We start from the raw sequence: 21,846 nt of genomic DNA on the forward strand, positions 1-21,846 counted from the left end.
GTTAATGCATTATTTAACCCCTTAACGACATGGCCCCTCTTTTTTCCATTTCTTTTTTTCCTCCCCCCTGTTTAAAAAAAAAAAATCACAACTTGTCACGCAAAAACAAGCCCTTATATGGCCATGTCAATGGAAAAATGAAAAAGTTATGGCTCTTGAGACGCAACTGCAAAATTAGTTGAAATTCAATGATTAGACCATTTTAAAAAACCTGCCCTGGTGGGCACGACAGGGTGGTAGGAAACCCGCCACTCAAGGGGTTAAGGCCTAATCTTTAAATAGGCTATTAATGCTTGATCGATGGGAATTAAATCTCCGAGACCCTCACGGATAGTTGAACAAAAGGGCCGCTGCACTACAGTAAATATTGTAGCCCCTTAAATGTTTATCCAGCAAATTGGAGCGCCTTATCTGGTACTGTAAAGGTCCCTTTACACGGGACGACTGTCGGGAAAATGATGCCCAACACTCGTCCCTGTGTATCCGCGCTCCCGTGCTCCTGCACGGAAGCTAGCAGAGTTGTCCCTCACAGCTCGGCCAGCAGGGGGGCACGGAGCAGTGCAGGAGATCCCCCCACCCCCCCACCCCATTGGGATAACAGCTGTTTAAACTGCACAATGAGCTTCATCGCTCATCTTTTATGCAGCATAAAAGATGAGCAATGAAGCTCATCGTTCAGTTTAGACAGCGGCCGTTCAATAGCGAATGATCACTGTTATGGAGAGAAGCGGTGGGGCAAGAGGAGAGAAATCTCCTGCATTGCCCCGAACCCCCTGCTGGCCACTCCGTGAACCAGCCAGGTTAGCTAGCTCCCATGCAGGAGCACAGGAGTGCAGAGAAACAGGGACGGATGTCTGGCATCGTTTGCCCGACACTCGTCCAGTGTAAATGGGCCTTAACTCACTCGGCTAATTAGAGGTGGGAGGGCTAGTCTACTTTTTTTGAAAATTAAAATTCTTTTGGTTATCATATCCAATGTTGCAGTTCAACTTGGAGCCTTTTAGTAAGCTTAGTGTTTTATACTTGTTTTTTGTGTACTTGAAATTTTAATCTAATAAATTCATCTGACACATGCAACTGCAATAATAATTAAAATATACAGCGGCCTTTATCAGCTATTCAAGGATAGGCCAGTCAGTTTTGTTGGCAACCCCCTTGAAAACACATTGCTCCTGGCTCGTATTAAAGGGGTATACCTGTCAGATAAGTTATCCTCTATCCACAAGATAGAGGATAATTAGACAATCAGTGTGGGTCGGACCATTGGGACCCTCACTGATCACCAGAAAGGGGGTCCCATGTTCCACTGAGAGGCTTACAAAAAAATAAAGCAACAGTGAACATGCTCTACCACCGTGCCATTTCTTCCAAGGAGAGTGCGAAAGCAGAGTTCAAGTGCACGGCAATCTCTGGTGCTCTTAATGAAAACGATGGGGCGGTGGTCAAGCATGCACAATTTTGTTCCCCTCATTTGCCAATCTCTTAGACTTCATTGCACCAGAATAACTCTTTGAAGCACAAAACATGATCTACTACTCTTAGGCCACATTAACACGGGCGAGCGAGATATTAGGCAGAGAAACTTGGCGTAATATCACACGTTTTACCCATGGATGGGAAGCGGTTTGCATGCAAAAACACCTTACATCACTTCTGTGAAATTGCATTCCTACGGGGCTTGTTTCACGTGCTTCAGAGGGTGGGCAAGTGTTTCCCATTGATTCCAATGGGAAATGTCAAATCGCACTCGGATGCACATCGCATGGCATGCGATAGGACATGCAGCATCGCTGTGAGGGAAAAGATAGCTCATGTGTATTACTCCATTCAAAAGAATGGAGTTCATATTCACCCAAGTTTTGTGGGTCTCTTAAAGCTAGTGTGAATGTAGCTTTAGGAAGCGTTTACATAGCGTTTTTCTGTGCTTCGGATTGTGCCAAAAGGTTCCACCACAGCTGCCGAAAACGGCACTGTGAACTCCCGAATGGAAAGGAACCTGAACCATTCACTTGTATTAGTGAAAATGACACCACATTGCTATCAGTTTTACATGAATTCCGTTCATTTCCGTTATATTTGGAGTTTAGAATAGCATAGTCGACTGTGAAATTCTATACTCCAGATATAACGAATATGAACGGAACCCATGTAAAAAAGACACCAAAGTGATGTCACTTTTACTAATGCAACAGAATGGTTCAATTCCTTTCCATTTGAGAATTCTGTGAAAACTCAAGTTTTCGGCTTTTGTGACGAAACGCCGTGAAGTAATCCCACACTGTAGTAAAAACCGTGTGAAGGCTCCTTGAAGCTGAACCTTTAGTAAAAGGAAGGAAAAAGGTTATTCCTTTCAAACCAAAAGGAGAAAACTTACCTTTTTCAGTATGAAGTCTCTTAAAGGAATCTGTTTTCGACAAGCTTGGATCAGAGATGACCTTGGAGCCAAGTTTGACAGTGAGATCTACAGAACGAAAACCTTGAGGGAGCTTTCTTTCATACAAGAGGGTGAGGAGCTGTGCAAGAGTCATTTCAGGAGGTAACGGCTGACCTGTGTGAGAACAGCGTAAGAACCATTAAAATAAAAGATGCAATTTTAACTTGTCCTCTCCATACGTGTAGCATCACATTACGATATGCAGAGCGACCCTACCTGGCAGCAATTTATGGTAAAGGTGGAACACAGGGATGCTGATGGTCTTACTTGAAGAGTCCACTCCTGAGGAAGAGCCGCCTACTTTATCAGTCATTACTCTTCCGCGTCTAGATGGTGGACGGGGTGGGGTGGAGGAGACCGCTCGTTTTGACTGTGATTTTAAACCTTTGGAGTTAAATAAAACAAAAGACAAATATAAGGTTGTGTCTGGGAGTACGATGCTATTCTTCATGTTAATGTGGAGGAATCCGCTGACACAATTTTTAGGAGAAGAGTGGGCCCTTTAATGTAGCCGTTAGTGGAATAATACTCTGCATGTAATATGTGTAATGACAAAACCAGTTCAAATTGATAGTCGTACTTTTTAGCCTTCGTTCACATCTGTGCCAGAGGATCAGTTTGGCCCTTGCGGCACAGATCAAGCACAACACTCTGCAGCATGCTGCACTATTTTGTCTGGTCAGCAGGGTGGAAGCCCGATGCACTCCAAAATAGTCAATGGGATCCGTTTGGGGCTTTTTCAATCGAAGGACAGAGCCATCCCTGGCTGGCATTCTGTTTTCTTGCTCGAGACGGAACAGTAAAAGAGAATGCAAGTGTGAACATAGCCAAACCACTCCCTATGGAGTCTGTTCTTTCTTTTCATCATAAAATAAATTGGTGGAAAGTTCTCAAAAGTGCAACACTAAGCCCGGGTTCCCACACAACGGAATCCCGGCGGAAATCCCACGATTTGGCCACAGCGAAAAACCGCGAGACTTCCGCCGGGAGAAGCGCTGCTTTAAAACCAGCGGCACTTAGCCACGGGTTTTGAAGCAGCCTGGCTGCTCGCTCTTCCGCTGCGGCTGGCGCTCCCATAGAGGAGAGCGCGGCCGCATCGGAGGAAGAAGAATGAGCATGCTGCGGCCAGCTAATCCGCGCCGCAGTTCCGGCTTTGCCGCCCCGTGGGGATGAGATTTCTGAGGAATCTCGTCCACACGGCTGGCTAATACCGGGATTAGCGGCCGCAGGCGGATATGTCGCGGCGAAATTCCGGACGGAATTTCCACAGCAAATCCGCCCCGTGTGAACCCAGCCTAAAAGTTACTCCTGCTGATTTTAAGAACTTTGAACAATTATATTTATAAACACTGAGTTTGAGGTATTTTTCCTCTTAGTACAACACCTTTTGTACATGACTATGGCCGTGCTTTCTAGTGGAATGGTAATATAAAATTCTGCCATGTAATGGAGACTTACTTTGAAGGAGGGGGGTATGATGTCCACAGAACCCCCTCCTATTTCTGTAATTTGCAACGGACTTGCTGCGGGTTGCCCATGTACTATCTTGGTGTGTATGTGCACGTAATATGTGGCAAGATAGATTATGCTGCAAATTTTCCTGTGCGTGTATTTTGTGCAATTTATGTGAGCGGTAATATGGTGGCCTACAAAAGATTTCCCACACAGGACACACTATACCAACAGTCGTGTGACCCCGACCTATTATTAAAGAACCTAATTATGTGCAATCTCAGATTTCTAGCCTTCGGAGCATATCAGGCATTAAAATGTAATGTTACGTGGAATCATTATCGGTTAAAAAATAAAATAAAATGGCTAGATAGTTTTAATTTTAATAATTGCTCAGTGCAAACAATGTAATGATTGAATGATATAATTAGTTTGCTTCTTCATTTTATGCAGGCAAAAAAATAATCGTTGGCTCATTCTGTTTAAACAGTGATCATTCAGTAGTATTCTTGCACTGTCACAATGAACTGAACGATCCGGTAAAGAAAACAAACACAATCTGTGTTTAAACTAAACGCCTGAGCAAATTGTGTCATTGTTTGCTTGTTCACTCAGGTGATCAACTTCTTATTTAATGCTAAAGTACCATCACCACATCAGATAGCTAAATGGTCTCCTAAAAGCAGCTGCCAGGTGAGCACTTATGGCTCATTTACACGTAACTAATATCACTTAAAATCTGTTCACTTATCTCTGACTTTGTCAGTAAAAAATTGTAGTTGGCTCCCTGGCTTCTTGCTCCGTGTAAATGCTCCCTGCTCAGCGCTACGCATAGACTGTGAAGCGCTGAGCGAGAAGCCTGCGATCCAGCGGCAAAGTCTTTCAGTGTAAACACTCTGCACGAGCGCTAACGACCTTAGCGGTGATATCAGCGCTCGTACAGTCGTTTAAAACAACCGATCGCCCCTCCTTCCTCTGATATTTGCCGAGTGTGGACAGCTAGCTCCTATTCCCATTAAGCTGGTTGCCAGTGCGGGTATAACTGCCAGGCTCAACCAACTTATCTAATGTTCACAGCCATTGTAAAGTGGTAATCTCATTTCATAAAGTGACACTGAGAATGAAGGGAGTGCCGTAGCCACGGACAGAATAAAACTGCAGCACAGCTCCATTCAACCCAACGGGCTGGCTGCACTTTCTGCAGAGTTGGATGGCCAGGAGTGCCGCTGTATTAGAAAGAGCAGTGAAGGAGTCACAGCCCTGAATACATAATGAGACCCTTCCCTCTGAGGATCAGTTGGGGGTCCCAGAGTTTGAATTCTGCAATCGGAATTATGGCATATTCTTGCAAAATGCCAAACACATAAGGAGACTGGAAGAACCCTTTAAATGGGCTGTTTCTATGACAACTTTATCTTGCTAAGTTATAAGGTGGTGGAGGGGGGTCCGAAATCCCAGACTTCCACTACTGTAGAGAACAAGGAGCCCTTAGTCCCCAGTCTCAGTTGGACGAGCAAGCATTGTTCCTCTCCGTAGACGTGAGCAGGGAAATAGCCTGAAGCACTCATTGGGCTGTTTAGGACTATCCCGTTCATTGGGCCTGGCTACAAAGTATGACAAGAAATGAGCACCACTGTGTGGCATAGACAGGGGACATATCGACCAGTCCAGTTGTAAGATTACTTCAGGTTCAGAGATTTGCTTTTGAAAATTGTTTAAATTACATAATATCCTCAAATATGGACAATGTCAAAATATAGTCTTTCCATGTAGTTATTTTATGATCTGTGGAGGTGCGAGTAGAACTTATGAATAGTTTTGTTAGGTGATTGTAAATCCCGTTTCTAAAAGACCCTTCATATACATTTACCTGAAGCGACAACCACACTGTAATTGTCCTGGAAGCCATTCTCCGCTTTCACCTTTTCTTTCTCCTCGTGGTTTTTCTTTTCCTTGTCATCTTTCTGCTCACTTATCAACTTAGCGGTAATGCTCGGCGTGTCTATTAAAGGAAGAATAGAAGCATGAGAGGTCACATGACCAACCACGTGTCATCACAGGTGAGTAAGACACACTAACATTCCCTTAATTCACATAACGGGGCTGATTGCAATGATCATACTCTGCATTTAAAATGACTCAATCCAGATAATTATAAACTGAAAAAATAGGATTTTTGCAGTTTACCATAAAATCTCTCTCGTTTGTATCATTGGGGGACACCGAGACCTTGGGTACAGCTGCTCCCATAACCTTGCTGTGTTCCCCAATGAGATGGACAAGAAATACTCATTGTTCTGAATGACCATCTTATTGATGTTCAGTACTCCTACGGTAGATCTCTGCATGGTATAAAATCCAACAAAGAGGAGTCATTTCAGATTTATTTCCACCTACAATGTGACTCGTTAGCTGTTCATTCCATTGGAAAACAAAGCTTTTAGGGTAGAAAAATAAAGACAACGATACTCAAATAATGTTTTATGCTTAAGTGTTCACATCCTCTTATATTTGGGGATGAGGTTGCGTTCAGAATTAGCCAATCACATTTAACCTTACATTAAATAGTAGTCAGGACTCCACTGCCATTATTTACAGGGGTTATGGTTTATCCCATATAAAGCTCGGCTCTTCTAGGAGGATTTTCCTGACATTTTCTTAGTTGGTCCGTAAAGAGCTTACAAGACATCAAAGGGTTGATTGTTGGAAGGTGTCAGTCAGGAGAAGGGGACAAAAACATTTCCAAAGCATTACATATAACATGGAAGGCGGTCCTCAAGAAGTGGATTAAATTTGGCACAACAGTGACTTTACCAAGAACTGGACGACCCTCAAAAATTCATCAAAAGACCAGAACAATATTGGTCCAGGAGTCTGCCAAGAGGCCTACAGCAACATTAAAGGAGCCGCAGGAGTTTCTGGCAAGTACTGGTTGTGTAGTACATGTGACAACCATCGCCTCTATATATGTCTGGACTGTGGGGTAGGTAGGAAGATGGAAGCCTCTTCTAGGAAAGAACAACATCCAAGCCCGGCTATGTTTTGCCAAAATCTACATCAAGTCTGCCAGAAGTCTGTGGGAGAACGTGTTATGGTCCAATGAAGCCGAGGTTGGACTTTTTGTCCATAATGCCAATAGGTATGTTTGGTGCAAAGCCAACACTGCATCACCAGAAGACCAGCAGACCCACAGGGAAGATAGCAGGGGCAGCATTGTGGTATGGGACTGTACTGCTGCTGGAACTGGGGCTTTAGTCAAGGTGGAGGGAATTATGAACAGTTCCAAATATTAGTCCATTTTGACACAAAACCTTCAGGCCTCTGCTAAATAGCTGAAGATGAAGAGGAATTTCAGCTTGACAGCAACCCAAAGTCAACAAAAGAATGACTGAAGTTTTGGAATGGCCCAGCCAGAGCCCAGACCTAAATCCTATTGAAGATCTGTGGTTAACCTGAAGAGGGCGCTACACTTGAGATGCCCTCGCAATCTGTCAGATTTGGAGCGCTTTTGCAAGGAAGAGTGGGCAAAGATTGCCAAGTCAAGACGTGCCATGCTGACAGACACCTACCAAAAAAGACTGACTGCTTTCAAAGTCAAAGGATACATCAACAAGGTATGTTTTAGGGTGTGCATATTTATGCAACCACATTTTCCCAACCCTAAAAGATTTCAGTTTGTTTTCCAATGGAAATGCACAGATAATGGGTCACATCGGAAGTGGAAATAACTCTGAAATGATGCAGCTTTGTCGGATTTGTTAACATGACAACAACGTGGCATTTTAACAGGGGTGTAGACTTTCTATATCCACTGTGTAGTGAGCACCTTTACAACAAACATAGCCTCATGTGTTGTCAATAGCAGTCAAATTCCAATTTTTCTTTTAAGAGTGCGGGTCAGACGCAAATCGGGCACCGGACGTAGGACCACCGTGTTGATCCGATCCCACACTTCCAGATTACTTCCTATGGAGAGTGAGCAAAGAATCCACAAGCCATCCATCTAGCCACACTAAAGGCATCCCATTACATCGGTGAAATTTCTCTGGTCTACTCTAGCAAGATAAGATGTGCAGAAGTAGCCTGCATTGTATATGTAATGTAACTAGAGGTCAAATATCCAGTGAAAAAATCTAAAATAAAAAGGAAGGATGGGGAAGGTGGAAAAGTAAGAGCGTCCCTGCATAAGTAGCCACTTCCGAAATAGATTCAGTTCTTCAAGGTCTTAAAAAGGAGATGGTTTATCAATACCAGAATCATGGCCTACAATATCTGTGCACCACGCGAATGCTAAATCCAGCCGTACTCCTCACACACTTGCTACACGGAGCCGTCGTCTGTGAACCCGCCGTCCTTGACTCTGGAAACACTTTAGGAATTCATATCTGGGACCGATAATCACTCCTTTTTCTGTACAGACCTTTTTGCTCGCTAAGCGGCACTTAGTTTTATCTATGACATATTCACGGACATGACTCAGAGGGCAAACCCAGCTATTACTGTACGTAGCGACATTGCTTGTATAATGAAAAAAAATGCAAAAATACTTTACTTCCATCCATTTAATTGTCCGACGTCGGACGGGAATGACATGATAAATAACCCAAATGATGTCACTTTGCTGGTCACAGACTGAAGAAAGCAGGGGAACATTAAGGAGAGGAGTTACCGCTCAGTACAGGTTATGGAGTTACTTCTCTTGGGTGTCACAACTTAAAATCAAAGGCCATCATTTAATACCACTTTGAGGCAATAGTGTGTTGATTAACCCCTTATTAACTGATCCCGATCCTTTAAAAACTAAAGGCCCATTTACACACAAAGATGATCGCTCAAAATTTGTTCTAAAGATAGGAAGAGACACAGTTTTAACGATAGTTTTGCATAAGCTACTAATGAGCACTAATGCCCATTAGCAGCTTATTATCTTCATTTGCATGTAAATGAGCCTCCTTAGCTGTATGCAGAGAACAGCAGGTGGTCTATTCTCTGCATACAGGTTCTTTGTTCTGCAGCGGGGTTGCAAGCTGAATACAATGTAATCAGCGCTCCCCGTGGAGAACACAGTATGCGGTCCCTGTTATCAGCTCTCCGGCCAAACAATGGATTTTATGCTCTCTTAAAAAATTATTGTTCGGCCGAAGAGTAAACGATTGTAGTATTTACACGCAACAATTATGAATCAAAAGAGATTGAGCAAATTTTGAGTGATAATCGCTGCGTGTAAATGGGCCTTAAGACATCACAGTCAATGCTAACCGCAACATGTAAGTGGTTAGACAGAAGGGGGAGGGCTTCCTCTCACCCTATTCCCGCCCACCTGACAAATGACCATTGGGCACCAATGGGTTGCTATGGCAGGCAGAGCCTAATAATGACTTACAGGTCTGCCATCTTACTACACCTATTAGACACAGCTTAGGGCCCTTTTAGGCGCAACGTTTATCGCTCAAAATTCGTTAAAACGATGGCTTCTGGGCGATAATCGTTGTGTGTAAATGCTACCATCCTGCACTTTTCATTTGAATGATGATTTTTTGAGCTGAGTTTGGGTGTGGATGTGCCACAGTAAGGGTTCTCTCATGGCATTTTCTCCCGTGCAGGCAGCATGCAGCACTATGAAATGCACTGCGTACTGCTGCATTCCGACAAATTCTCCTACACTATTTTGGCGTGCATGAGTGCTAAATATGCGGAAGGTAAAGAATGTCACTTTCTTTTTTGTGTGTGGAATTTGCACTCCGTGTGTGATAGGTGCAACTGAAAGTAATGTAAAAGGTTACTGCATAATATGTGCATAAAACCCACGTGTAATACGCAGTAAAAACCACCTGTGCGAGAGCCTTAGTACTGCAGATTCTTCTTTTACTATGTAAAAAGGGGGCGAACAGATTGGTTTGTGGCATATTTTTACACCACGGGTGAATCCAACTCAGTGCTTCTATATTGCAGTGTATTATAAGAGTGATCCAACTCAAAAGTTGAAGTTCCATAGTGGGGCTAAAAGAAAAGGTATGAAATAATTAAATAAAAGTAAAGAATAAAACCCTCTCCTGTGTCAAAAAGAAAAAGGAAGCAATGTCAGTGAATAAAGCCCTATGCATCACTGGAAAAACACTGCAAAAAGCCATTTTTGTAGTGGAAAGAAAATAAGGCAGTAAAACCTCATTGATAAAATCCCCTTTAAAAAAAAAAAAAAAAGGGGGTTTCTGGCCCTTAAGGAGTCAAAAAGAACGCGCACACATGCAGCTATTTTGATGGGAAAATAAAGTTTTGGCTCTTGGAAGGCATGGATGGAAATAAATGTGGAGGTGATGTTGGTGCAGAGCAGGGAATTTAGAGTACACCCCACTATATACATTCCTCTCCCCTCATCTCCGTACACACAGTTCCGTTCCTGACATTTAACTAATTTATAATCAGCTTTAATGAGCAACTCATAAAACGGCTTTTGTTGAATGGGGAAGAATGTAAAGCAAGGATCCCCATTGATGCCTGCAGGGAGCAGCGGACGTCTCCAACTGGCAGCACTTAAGAGGAGCCTTTATTGTATTGTTCGAGCTCAGCGGGAAAGTAAGAGCGGATATGTATTTAATATAGGCTAGAGGGTGAACATAATAACCGGGTCGGTCGCAGGGTTCAGCCGTACGCAATGTGGCGAATGTCTGAATTGCTGGGGAAGAGATGAAGAGTCGCCGCTCCGCTTCCACATGATTAACTCTTCTGAAGAATAATTGTTCTCGGTAGGTTACTTCACACTTCTATGTAATATTAATGTCCGGGAATACGCCACTTCCATCGCGCTCGCAGACTGCAGCGGGAAGAGCTTATGCACCTCATTATCCATAAGTGGATTACATAGGGCAATGAAAAATATATGCAAAAGCACAATTAGCACCATTATAAGAGTGCAGACACTACTGACAAGAACCTATTGGGGGACATCATGTACACGCCTTAATCACTTGCTATTCCGAGTGCCAAAATTTTTTTTTAAAAAACATTAAATAAAAGGTAATTTAAAAACACTGTTGTACCCCCTCCATGTAAAGTAACAGACTCCCTCCAGAGTCTAAACTTCACGGTTGTGTAATGCCAGTCGTGCTTTCTCTGCGTTGTTACGGCACTAAAATACACAGTAACAATGCAGACAATTGCTCATGCCGAATGCTGCACAAAGCTGATCCACCCAAGTGGAAATGCAGCTTTTTTTTAAACCAACACCTGTGTGAGAGGGGCAGAGGGCAGGACAGAGGGTTGCTTATATAATTGACAGACGGAGCATCCTGCCATTGCAGCGGTATTGGAAGTTACTGGTCATGTGACTTGGTCAGAGTACTGTTACAACTTACAGTTAAACCTGCTTCCTAGGAATGTTGGGCTGAAATCCTATCAGAAGCTTTGTAACAACTTCTTAGGGGAGATGACCCCTTAAAATCAGAAACAGCATTTACCACTTAATTACCGTCTACCTTAACAGATTAAAGGGGTTGTCCCGCGCCGAAACGGGTTTTTTTTTTTTCAACCCCCCCCCCCCCCCCCCCCCGTTCGGCGCGAGACAACCCCGATGCAGGGACCTAAAGAAAGCTTACCGGAGCGCTTACCTTAATCCCCGCGCTCCGGTGACTTCTATACTTACCGGTGAAGATGGCCGCCGGGAACCTCTTCCTCCGTGGACCGCAGCTCTTCTGTGCGGTCCATTGCCGATTCCAGCCTCCTGATTGGCTGGAATCGGCACGTGACGGGGCGGAGCTACACGGAGCTACACGGAGCCCCATAGAGAACAGGAGAAGACCTGGACTGCGCAAGCGCGGCTAATTTGGCCATCGGAGGGCGAAAATTAGTCGGCTCCATGGGAACGAGGACGCTAGCAACGGAGCAGGTAAGTATAAAACTTTTTATAACTTCTGTATGGCTCATAATTAATGCACAATGTACATTACAAAGTGCATTATTATGGCCATACAGAAGTGTATAGACCCACTTGCTGCCGCGGGACAACCCCTTTAATTCCAGAAATCAGGGAAATACACAGCACAGAGGAGACTGATACACATCTGTCTTACCAGAGACCCGGTCAAGAAGCTCCGCCAGTGTGGTAGAGATAGGCAAGTGGAGTGTGCGGAACTTGTGCCCGGCTCCATACATGGGATGTTGAATGATGTGACTGGTAGCGTTGATTCTGCCTTTGTACAACTAAGGAAAACATGATGAGATCCGTTACTGACGTGCTTCCATACAAATGACACAACCAATCAACTACTACATATACACACACTATTAATATAATTACTAATATATATATATGCAAACACACACACTTTAAGTAGAGACTGGATGGCTGGAAGCAAGTTCATGGATTCAAGTTTAAAAACTTTATTTCCCAGACACTTACACACTGCATGTGCACCCAAAAGCTGACCAATGACAAGTCATCTACAGTTCTGTGCCTTTTATTAGATGTATAATATAGGAAGATTTTCCAACATCTACTTCCATTGAAAGGCTCCAATGTTTGTAAAGTTGCTCATTGGTCATAAAAGTAAAAAAAAAAAAACCTATATACCACACAGCAGGTTTTATTTTAGTGTACAGGAACGCGCAGTCTGTTGTGGTTTTATATACAGCTCTAAAATAATAAATATACCAAAACGTTGGAGCTTTATATGAGACACATTCAAAAGTTTATTCAGATGCGATTATTATATCCTCCCTTCCAAATAATTCACTCCTTAAAGGATCATGTGTGCGGAAAAGAACAGGAAGATGTCAGATATTATCTGACTGTTGGAGGTATCTACTGCGATAACCGCATTCGCACTCGCTGGCAACTATATTTGTGGTTTGATTCTTAAGTGCGTGCTGCCATCTGCTGGACAGTACAAAGATCGATCAGTGGCTTGCAAGAGGAAAACCTTCTCCGTACAGGCTGAACTATGCCGGATTTTAATCCTATTAAACTGTATGTGTGCACATTAATTTACAGGTGGTCCATTTCTCATTTTAGATCAAACCCATGCCACTGCCGTCACAGGATAGATGGACACGTTTCAGAACTTTCTTGTGAATGTGCCGTTATCTTAGTGAAAACACCACAGTTCTGCAGTCTTACTGGACCGTATAAAGGCATCAGGGCTCATTTCAATCGGCGCTCAGGGGGTTCCATTTTCCTGCTCCGTTCCGGAGCCAACGCACCCTAGTGACTGGTTTCCAGATTGCACTTGCATGCACATCATGCTAGGCCTTTAAAGGTCCCATTGAAAAGAATATGGGACAAGATGGGACATGCTGCAATTTTTCCCCTCTCGCAGCATTGCTGTGAGGTGAAAAAAGCAAAAATTGTGCATCTGAATAAGTCCATTCACAAGAATAGAGTACGTTTGTGCGAGTTTTGTGGGTCGCACAAAACGCACGTGCGAGATTCTCGCCCATGTGAATGTAGTCTAACAAGGAAATCCTTTCAGAGCCCATTACATTTCACCAATGATGATAAATTGTGGCAACCTTCAGCTGTGACAAGTATTAAAGTACACCTACTTGCAACAATGTCTTCCAGGAAGTCACAAGCATAGGTGGTTTGATGCAATCTACTCCTGCAACAGAGATTCTATGGCCAATTTATTACTGTTACCCACATATATACTTGTCAAAAAAACTGACTGTTGGCGTTTGTAGAGGACTGACGTGTATACGAGCCTACTTAGGTCAATGGGAGGAGAATACAACTGTAGACCGAGCCGAGCCCTAGTGGTGGCATCAGGCCTCTGAGATCTGGATTGTACTGGAGACCAGGCCATCTGAAGTCTGGATTCATGAAATGCAGCACTGTAGCTTTAGCAAGTATATCGGAAAAAATTTCTAAATCCTAGTTATTGGATTTTGAAATAAGAAACATGATAAAAGCAACACATCTCCTGGCAGTGCACAACAATGCATGACAAAGAACTGAACTGCAGGATTATCTGGGCCACGTGTCACACCCAAGGTCCATGGGCTAAATCCGGCCCACAACATCATTTTATGTGGCTTGTGAGGTCCAAACACAGAAAGAGCCTCTTCTAGATAGGAGGGTCCTAAGCAGTGCTGTGAAGACCTTCTTGCGGACAGTGGATTAATTCATGGCCCTGCCAGTGGGTACTGGGATTGTGGCCGCCATCTTGTTCCTACACTGCGATGTCTGGTGCATGCGGACTGAGTGCGGTCGCCATTACTGCTGTCCTCGAAGCCTTTGGTGTGTATCCCTTGTCTGCGTCTCCCACTGAGCCTATCCTGCAGTACAGCGCTGCCCACCTGGGCTCAGATCATAAGGTGGCTTGTACATCCCGGCTGCTCCTCACTACCATCCTGCAGAGGACAGACTTTTCCCTCCTGCGAGCCTGCTGCACGGATCAGAGAGGGCGTCGCAGTACAAGGACTTTGTCCTAAGCAATTTGGGAACCTTTCACCGTTTTCTGCTAACTTCTCTAATTTTTCCTTTTCTCTGACTACCTGGCAGTTTAGAGTCAAGTGTCTGTGTTGTAGGACTTGTGCCCCAATATTTCTGACTAGAACCTTGCTCTGATCTGTCAGAAGCCCCCTTTACTGTTTTCATTAAAATACAGTCTTACAATTACTGGCAGCCCTTTGAAGGCAACCATAATACTGATGTGGCCCCCAAGTTAGTTTGACACCACTGATCTAGACAAAACCGCTACAGATATCACCTTGGAAGGGCACTAGCCCATGAAACAAAATAGAAGTAGAGCCGACCGTAAAGTATTTCCTAGAAAAGCAAGACGAAACCTACATAGGAATACAGAAGCTCCCCACCCAGAGAGTAGAGACCCTCCAGTGAGGATACTTACCGGGCAAGGAGACTGAAGGAACATGGTCACTTTCTCATCTTCTAACATCAACTGCAGGAAAAGTCTCCGGATGAAGCCAGAAATGTTTCCAGAAGCTGGTAGATTTCCACGCTGTGGAGAAGATTGGAAAAGCTCGCAGAGAACCTGTAAACACAAGCGGAGGGTTACATGAGATAAAGCACACAGAAATATAGAAAACTGACATCAGAAAAAGACCACTTGGTCCATCGAACCTGCCCTGATAGACGTTCCTTTCTACTTATCTTATCCCAGACGTGCTTACCTTCACTCACGGATTTTCTAACTACATCTGGAAGTTTGTTTCAAGCATCTTCTACTCTTTCAGTAAAATAGTATTTCCTGATGTTGCCTCTAATCTTCCCCCAACTAATCTCACAATTGTCCCCCTTGTTCCTAAGGAATCCACTTCCCTCTTGAATCTTATTTACATCTTTAACATATTCAAAGCAACTCACAAAATGTGTGCAGGAACTGTGATGTTAGATCGCTCATGGTCCTCCATTCTGCCCCCTCTACAGCAGATCTGCCGGTTCCTGGGGCTCCTGTGTGCTTTCCAAGATGGCAGTGTCCCTTCTTACCGAGCACTGGTGCCGTAGCATAAGTCCAACACACCACACGTTGCTCTGATTGCCCAGTGGTGGCCAATGTGACAGCAGCATGCAGTGTCTGACTGCTGGTGTGTAGTGCACATTAAGTAGTGACTGGACACCAAGGACCACCACAGAGGGACTCCAACAGGCGTGGCAACAGCAGAAGGGGAAGAGGGCACCAGATAGTGCAGTCCAACAATGCTGAAGATACGGAACAAAAGTACCATATCTATCCAAATGCCAATTGACAGCCTTTCCCCCATTCCTAATTTTTAAATTAATTCTACAGTTTGTCTTCTTTCTCTCACTAAACAGAAGACAGTTTTCTCCTCCTCCATGGACGACTTCTGTGCTTTAGCAGCATTAAGAATAAGTCTTGCCGCATTCTAATTTTATACAAACTTTCATGCAGCGCCATCTGCACTCTGCTTTTTGGCTTTGAAAAGTAGTTTTTAATATTTGACAGGATTAAGATAACCTGTTGGTTGATTAATTACCCAAATGACAATAAAAGCGGGAAATTGTAATGTGCAACATCAACATACCCAATATTGGTTGAACTATCCCAAGTGCACGTACTGGGTTACTTCTGTAGTAAACCATAGTGGTTTCTTTTTGCTTTTATTTTTGCCAGCTTGCTTGACATCTGGTTTCCCTGTCTTATAGATAGTCACTTTTAACTGGGCTTTTTCCCCGAGTGCTCACCCATTTCCTAAAAATCTAACATTTTGGTTGTGGTATAGGTCTGCTCACATATTGAGAATAGCTGCACTTTTCAGAAACACTTGACATGTCTGAGAGACATATTGATTAGCAATCAGCGGGGGTCTCAGCAGCCGTACCCTCATTCATTAAAAAGTTTGACATATGTCTCTCTCACAAGTGCAGCAACCCCTTAAACCGTAAACATTGGTGATCAGTGAAAATCACATTTTCTTCCACCTGAGCTCAGTATTAGGAATGGAGAACTAGTTTCTGTCTCCTCTAGTTTATGACTTAAGGGGGGGGGGGGGGGGGGGGGGGCTATCCGTGTCTGAAAAATGGATGACCTGTCTTTAGGATAGGTAATTAATATTAATCAGTGGCGGTCCGTTGCTTCAGGCCGCTGTCAGTGTGTATAGAGCCAGAAGCAGACAGCTCTGTACACTTTGAAGTGGCTGGGCTTCATACTGCAGGCACTGTTCCCATTGAACTCAATACCTGCAATACCATCTCCGGCTGCTGCAAAGCGTATGGTGCCACCTACCTCCAGCTGCTCTGCAGGGTCCAGAGTAGAGATGAGCGAGCGTACTCGGAAAAGCACTACTCGCTCGAGTAATGTGCTTTATCCGAGTATCGCTGTGCTCGGGTCTGAAGATTCGGGTGCCGCTGCGGCTGACAGGTGAGTCGCAGGGGAGAGCGGGCGGGAGAGAGGGAGAGAAAGATCTTACCTCCGTTCCTCCCCGCTCTCCCCTGCAGCTCCCCGCTCCGTGCCGGCACCCGAATCTTCAGGGACGAGCACAGCGATACTCGGATAAAGCAAATTACTCGAGCGAGTAGTGCTTTTCCGAGTACGCTCGCTCATCTCTAGTCCAGAGCAGAACCCCACCAACTACTGATAATCTGTCTTGAGAAAAGTTCCTTAAAAAACAAACAAACTAACATGACCGCTCCTTTAACAATCTGCTTTAGAGAAGCGCCTTTAAGTGCCTCCATCAAACTCCTGCTTGAAGTGTACTGGGGATATTCCAATAAATATCTGTCCTGTTGAAGCTGCTCATTACTACACCATCCCATCGGGTAATTTCAACAGGTTATCATAATCCGGTCAAACATCAAAAACGAAATTTCAAATCCCAAAAAGCCTCTTAGGCTGCCTGTCCATGGGCGTTGCGGTATCCCGCGGCAGATCTCCGATGCGGGAGCCGCCGTCCGGGAGCAGGAGCCTGCAGGCGGATCCTGGCTAGACCATAGGTATAATCACCTGAACTATCAGCTATAATGCTGTACGTCCAGCTCATTATAGCCACAACCTGGACGGTACTTACAGAAGCTACAAAACACATCGGTATTACGTCAGTGTGAGACAAGACTTCGCAAGCACTTTTTTAGCCATAAACAAACTTTGAACGGTGACCGAATGACGGAAACCAAGTGCAAGTTACCACAGATCGTTTCCTAAATTTGTAATCACTGAGGCAAGCGGACTCTAAAAGGAACTAACTAAAAAAACAGATATCCCTTATGAAGAGATTAAGGAACAGTGATCCCGAAAGTCCTGACCAAATGAAGCGTCAGGCATGCACACTGCCACTCCATTAACTTCAGTAAAAGGGAAGATGCCACAATGCCTACACAGCGCCACCTATTTGAAGGCAGAGGTATTGCTCTATCTCCCCATTTGCATGGAGCATGGATTCATCACACACACCTTCTGGGTGCTCTCCTTAAGGTGAAGCGATACCCTTCCTGACTTATTAATTTCAGTGGGGTTGCCAGAAACGGCCGAATTCTTGAACAAAAGTTATAGCCAGCGCTTCTCAAAATTACCGGAAGAAATGTTCATGGAAAATCTAGAACGATGACAGCGATCAAATACAGTTCTGTAGACGGCTGCACCCTGCGCTTTAGGTTGGCATTGGTATAAGTCGACTCCTGATGCTCCTTTAGTGAAAATCACAACTAGCTGTTTTATAGAATGTGTTTCATTCAGGAATGCAGAGACCACAGTTCACTATATAAAGATGGGGAGGATTCGCCATGTAGGTTGTGCTAGAATTAAAGGAGGTTGTCTCACCATTGACTTATCTGTCCACAGGACAGGTGCTAGAAGTCTGATGGTTGGCCGTCCCATCAGCGATTCAAAAAACAGGGGTCCTGTTTACCCCTCTCCTCCACACTGCGTAGGTACAATGATCCTGCAGTGAGGAGAGTGAATGGAGCAGCGGTTGCAGATGCAAGAGCATTCATCTTCAATGGACTGCTGGAGACAGTCAAGTACTTGTCCTCTGCTATTCAATTCAGCTCTAGTGAAATGAATGGAACAGAAGTGTGCGCCCATAACAGTCGCTCCATTCAAGCTCCATGTCACTGCGGGCGGTGGCTGCAATGCCGCAGAGAAGAGGGGGGACACGGGATCCTCGTTTTCAGGATTGGTGGTGCTCTCAGTGATGACACCTGCATCGGTCAGACTTATCTGTCCTATGAATAGGTGATAAGTCAATAGTGAGACAACTCCTTTAAAGGAGACAACCCCGATGCAGGGACTTAAAAAAAAAACCTGAATCCCCGCGCTCCGGTGACTTCTTACTTACCGGTTGAAGATGGCCGCCGGGATCTTCTCCCTCGGTGGACCGCAGGGCTTCTGTGCGGTCCATTGCCGATTCCAGCCTCCTGATTGGCTGGAATCGGCACGTGACGGGGCGGAGCTACCAGGAGCCGGTCTCCGGCACGAGCGGCCCCATTGAGAAAACAAGACCACCCGGACTGCGCAAGCACGGCTAATTTGGCCATTAGACGCCGAAAATTAGTCGGCTCCATGGAAACGAGGACGCCAGCAACGGAACAGGTAAGTGAAAAACTTCTTATAACTTCTGTATGGCTCATAATTAATGCACAATGTACATTACAAAGTGCATTAATATGGCCATACAGAAGTGTATAGAACCACTTGCTGCCGCAGGACAACCCCTTTAAGGCCTCTGAATTAACTCAACTGCCAACTACATAGAGACGCACAGGTGGCTGCGGAGAGACAAATTGTAAAAATGGGAGCTTATTCAGATTTTTCTAGAAGTGTTTAATGTAAAACTCATGGGCCCGATCATTTAAGATGATTTATCAGTGCTGCTGGCATGTCTACTTTAGTAGATACCGCATTATGATCCTCTGTTACTACGCATGGAAACTGCCAGGTCTTACCAGTTGGGGGATGTGTCTCTCCACATGGTGACTCGGTTTAGTCAGTTATGACCATATAGGGACTAGTAGAATGGTGACAGACCCTCTTCGCTAATCACAGCAAATCTCACAATCAACATAACGACCAGTTGTTCCTAACATGACTTGGGGTCCTTTAAGACAAGCTGATTCTCGTTTGAACAAGCGACTGATGTCAGCGCTAGCTCGTTCGCTCCCACGCAGCCCGTTTATACAGGCAGATAAATCGTTGGCTCCTTCAAACGAGAATCGTTCAGTCGTTGTATAAGTGAGGGACCGAACGATCAGTTATTTATATCCAACGATAAGTGAATGAGCCAACGATGCTTTTTATGTCTGCATAAAATGAATGAAAAGCGAACGATTCTCAGAAGTTCTTGGCTAACGATTATCATTGACTTTCGCTAATTTGAACACCTTTTTTTAAAAACGATAATTGCATAACTGCCTAAAAGAATTTTTTTGTTCACTCCATTAAATCTTTTTCAATGTCTCACAAAAACAGACCTGTAGAAAAATAACACGAAGAGAAAACCTTTGGAGCCCGTATTCCTACCTGTGCCATTAATCGCTGGTTATTTGGATGACAAGATATGCACTGCAAGAAAAAGGCCACAGTTGCATTCTCCACAGCCGTTCTCTGTTGGGTGGTGAGACCGTTTCCTGCAGTTGAGTTCAATAAAGTGCACCTAGAATTGGTCTGCTGGGAACCATTTACATGACCTGTTGAGCTGGCACCAGAATGACAAAGTAAAAACAAAAGTGCTGTCCAAAGAGGGTTAACTTCAGAACCTCCAAGCCAGTCCTTCATAACATGGCTATTGCCAACTTCAGTCAGAAACCTGAGAATAGGTGCCACCAAGTCCGCCGTGACTGGCATCCTACTAAAGTGCTGAGATGAGTGCTGCCGCCTGAGTCTCTCCTGCGTGGTGTCTGCAGAGGTGGCAGAAAAGTCTGAATTCGATATGTGACTGAAGCAAAAATTAACTAGGCTTCTAACAAGAAGTGAGGGTAAACCAGAGTCCAGCAGTTGCTTGATGGCTTCTGGGGACTGCGATGAAGCAGCAAGCGTGGCCAGGTGAGACTCCGTAAGTGCAAGAGGTGCTTGTGCATTTTTAGAGTCATCCGTCAGAGCAGCATTAAAGTCTTGCTTCTTGCTATCATCCGTAATAGACAATCTGTGCTGGCTTTGTATTGGAGGAGGCGTAATTCCCATCCAGCCCATGAGCAACGAAAAATAACTCGGGTGGATGTGACACATTGAGCATAGTAGTCCATCGACAGCCTTCTTTAAGACCATGTTGCACGGTAAGGACATCGACCATTTATATAAGGACCTGGAAAACAGATACGAGTATTATAGAACGTATTTCACTGTACAAGTTTAAGCCATATATGCTTAAGGCTGGGCTCACATGCCTGGGTCAGACTCCACATCGGGAGGGCCTGTAGCGGAAGCTGGCAGGGAGCCCAGCTGGTGACCCTACGTACCTCACTTAACTGTATTGTGGATGACCGTGGAGGCTCGCAGGCAGTCATGTGCAGTACAAGGTGGGGTTTTTTTATTACATTTTCTTATTGTTTGCATTTCCCACACTGCCGCTTAGTGATGTTAATTGCATATGGGCTGCTGACATCAATGCAGGCCAACTGCATGGATTTCGTGGTAAAATAGAGCATGCTACGATTTTTCTTCCGCGAAATACACAATTCGTATTTGCGAGTGCGAAAGAAAATTCGAAAATGCATACCTTCCGTTAAATATATAAGTAAAAAATAATGATATGCTTGTCATAATAATGTCCAATACAATGAAAAGCGCTCTACAGATTGGCAGGGGAGATCTTTTGATGAGAGGGAGAGAACATATAAATCCAATTAAGTCACTTTTGCACTTTTTTTTGGTTATTTTTGTTTTTTGCATCACTGCTGTCAGGGTCCCATTGCTTACATTTTTCCATCGTCTGAGTTCTGTGATGGCTTGTTTTTTAGCGAGATTAACTCATTTTTTTTAGTACCATTTCAGGGTAGATACCGCATTCATTATATCCCTGCAATTGTACTTAATGCATTACTACTATACATAGCGATCATAAGCTATAGCAGACCCGGACACCATGGCAACCCATTGATCCTTCACGATTACATGGCATAAAGCCAATGACATTACAGAGAGAGCACCCTCCCTCTGTGAACTCTTTACATGCCGAAATCAACATGGATCGCAGCATGTACAAGGTTACCAGTGGGGATTGAAGCTTTCACCACTCCCTGCAGGGAGTTGGCTGTCAGTCACAGCCAGCTCCTGCTGCACACGGTGCGGGCTCAGAAGCGCAGCCCGTGTCATCCATGGGAGTAAATGTATGTCTATTTGTAGGAACTACTTCCCAGCAAGGATGTACATTTACGTACTGGGGTAGGAAGTGGTGAATGGTTACATTAGAATTACAAGTTAGCCCCTATAACCTTACTCATTCAGAGAATGGGTGTCTCGTGTCCACCTTTCCTCCTAAATGCACTTCCTGCAGTGAAGAGGAGAGTGAATGAAGTGGCTGTTGTGCAAATACACAGCCTCTCCATTTTTTTT

At 44.4% G+C, this 21,846-nt stretch overlaps 1 protein-coding gene across 5 annotated transcripts in view; it reads right to left on the reverse strand.

Moving 5' to 3' along the window:
* Nucleotides 1-21,846, reverse strand: part of BIRC6 (baculoviral IAP repeat containing 6) — a 240,121-nt gene that overhangs the window by 100,810 nt on the left and 117,465 nt on the right. For all 5 annotated transcript variants that reach the window (XM_066595893.1, XM_066595891.1, XM_066595890.1 and 2 more), the window contains 6 exons: nt 19,816-20,596; nt 14,731-14,874; nt 11,953-12,082; nt 5,757-5,888; nt 2,651-2,818; nt 2,375-2,548 (listed from right to left, as the gene is read on the reverse strand). In XM_066595893.1, coding sequence (XP_066451990.1) covers nt 2,375-2,548; nt 2,651-2,818; nt 5,757-5,888; nt 11,953-12,082; nt 14,731-14,874; nt 19,816-20,596 — 1,529 coding nt within the window. The remainder of the gene's footprint in view (nt 1-2,374; nt 2,549-2,650; nt 2,819-5,756; nt 5,889-11,952; nt 12,083-14,730; nt 14,875-19,815; nt 20,597-21,846) is intronic.

This window comes from Eleutherodactylus coqui, chromosome 3, assembly GCF_035609145.1.
Source record: "Eleutherodactylus coqui strain aEleCoq1 chromosome 3, aEleCoq1.hap1, whole genome shotgun sequence".
Classification (NCBI taxonomy): Eukaryota; Metazoa; Chordata; class Amphibia; order Anura; family Eleutherodactylidae; genus Eleutherodactylus; species Eleutherodactylus coqui.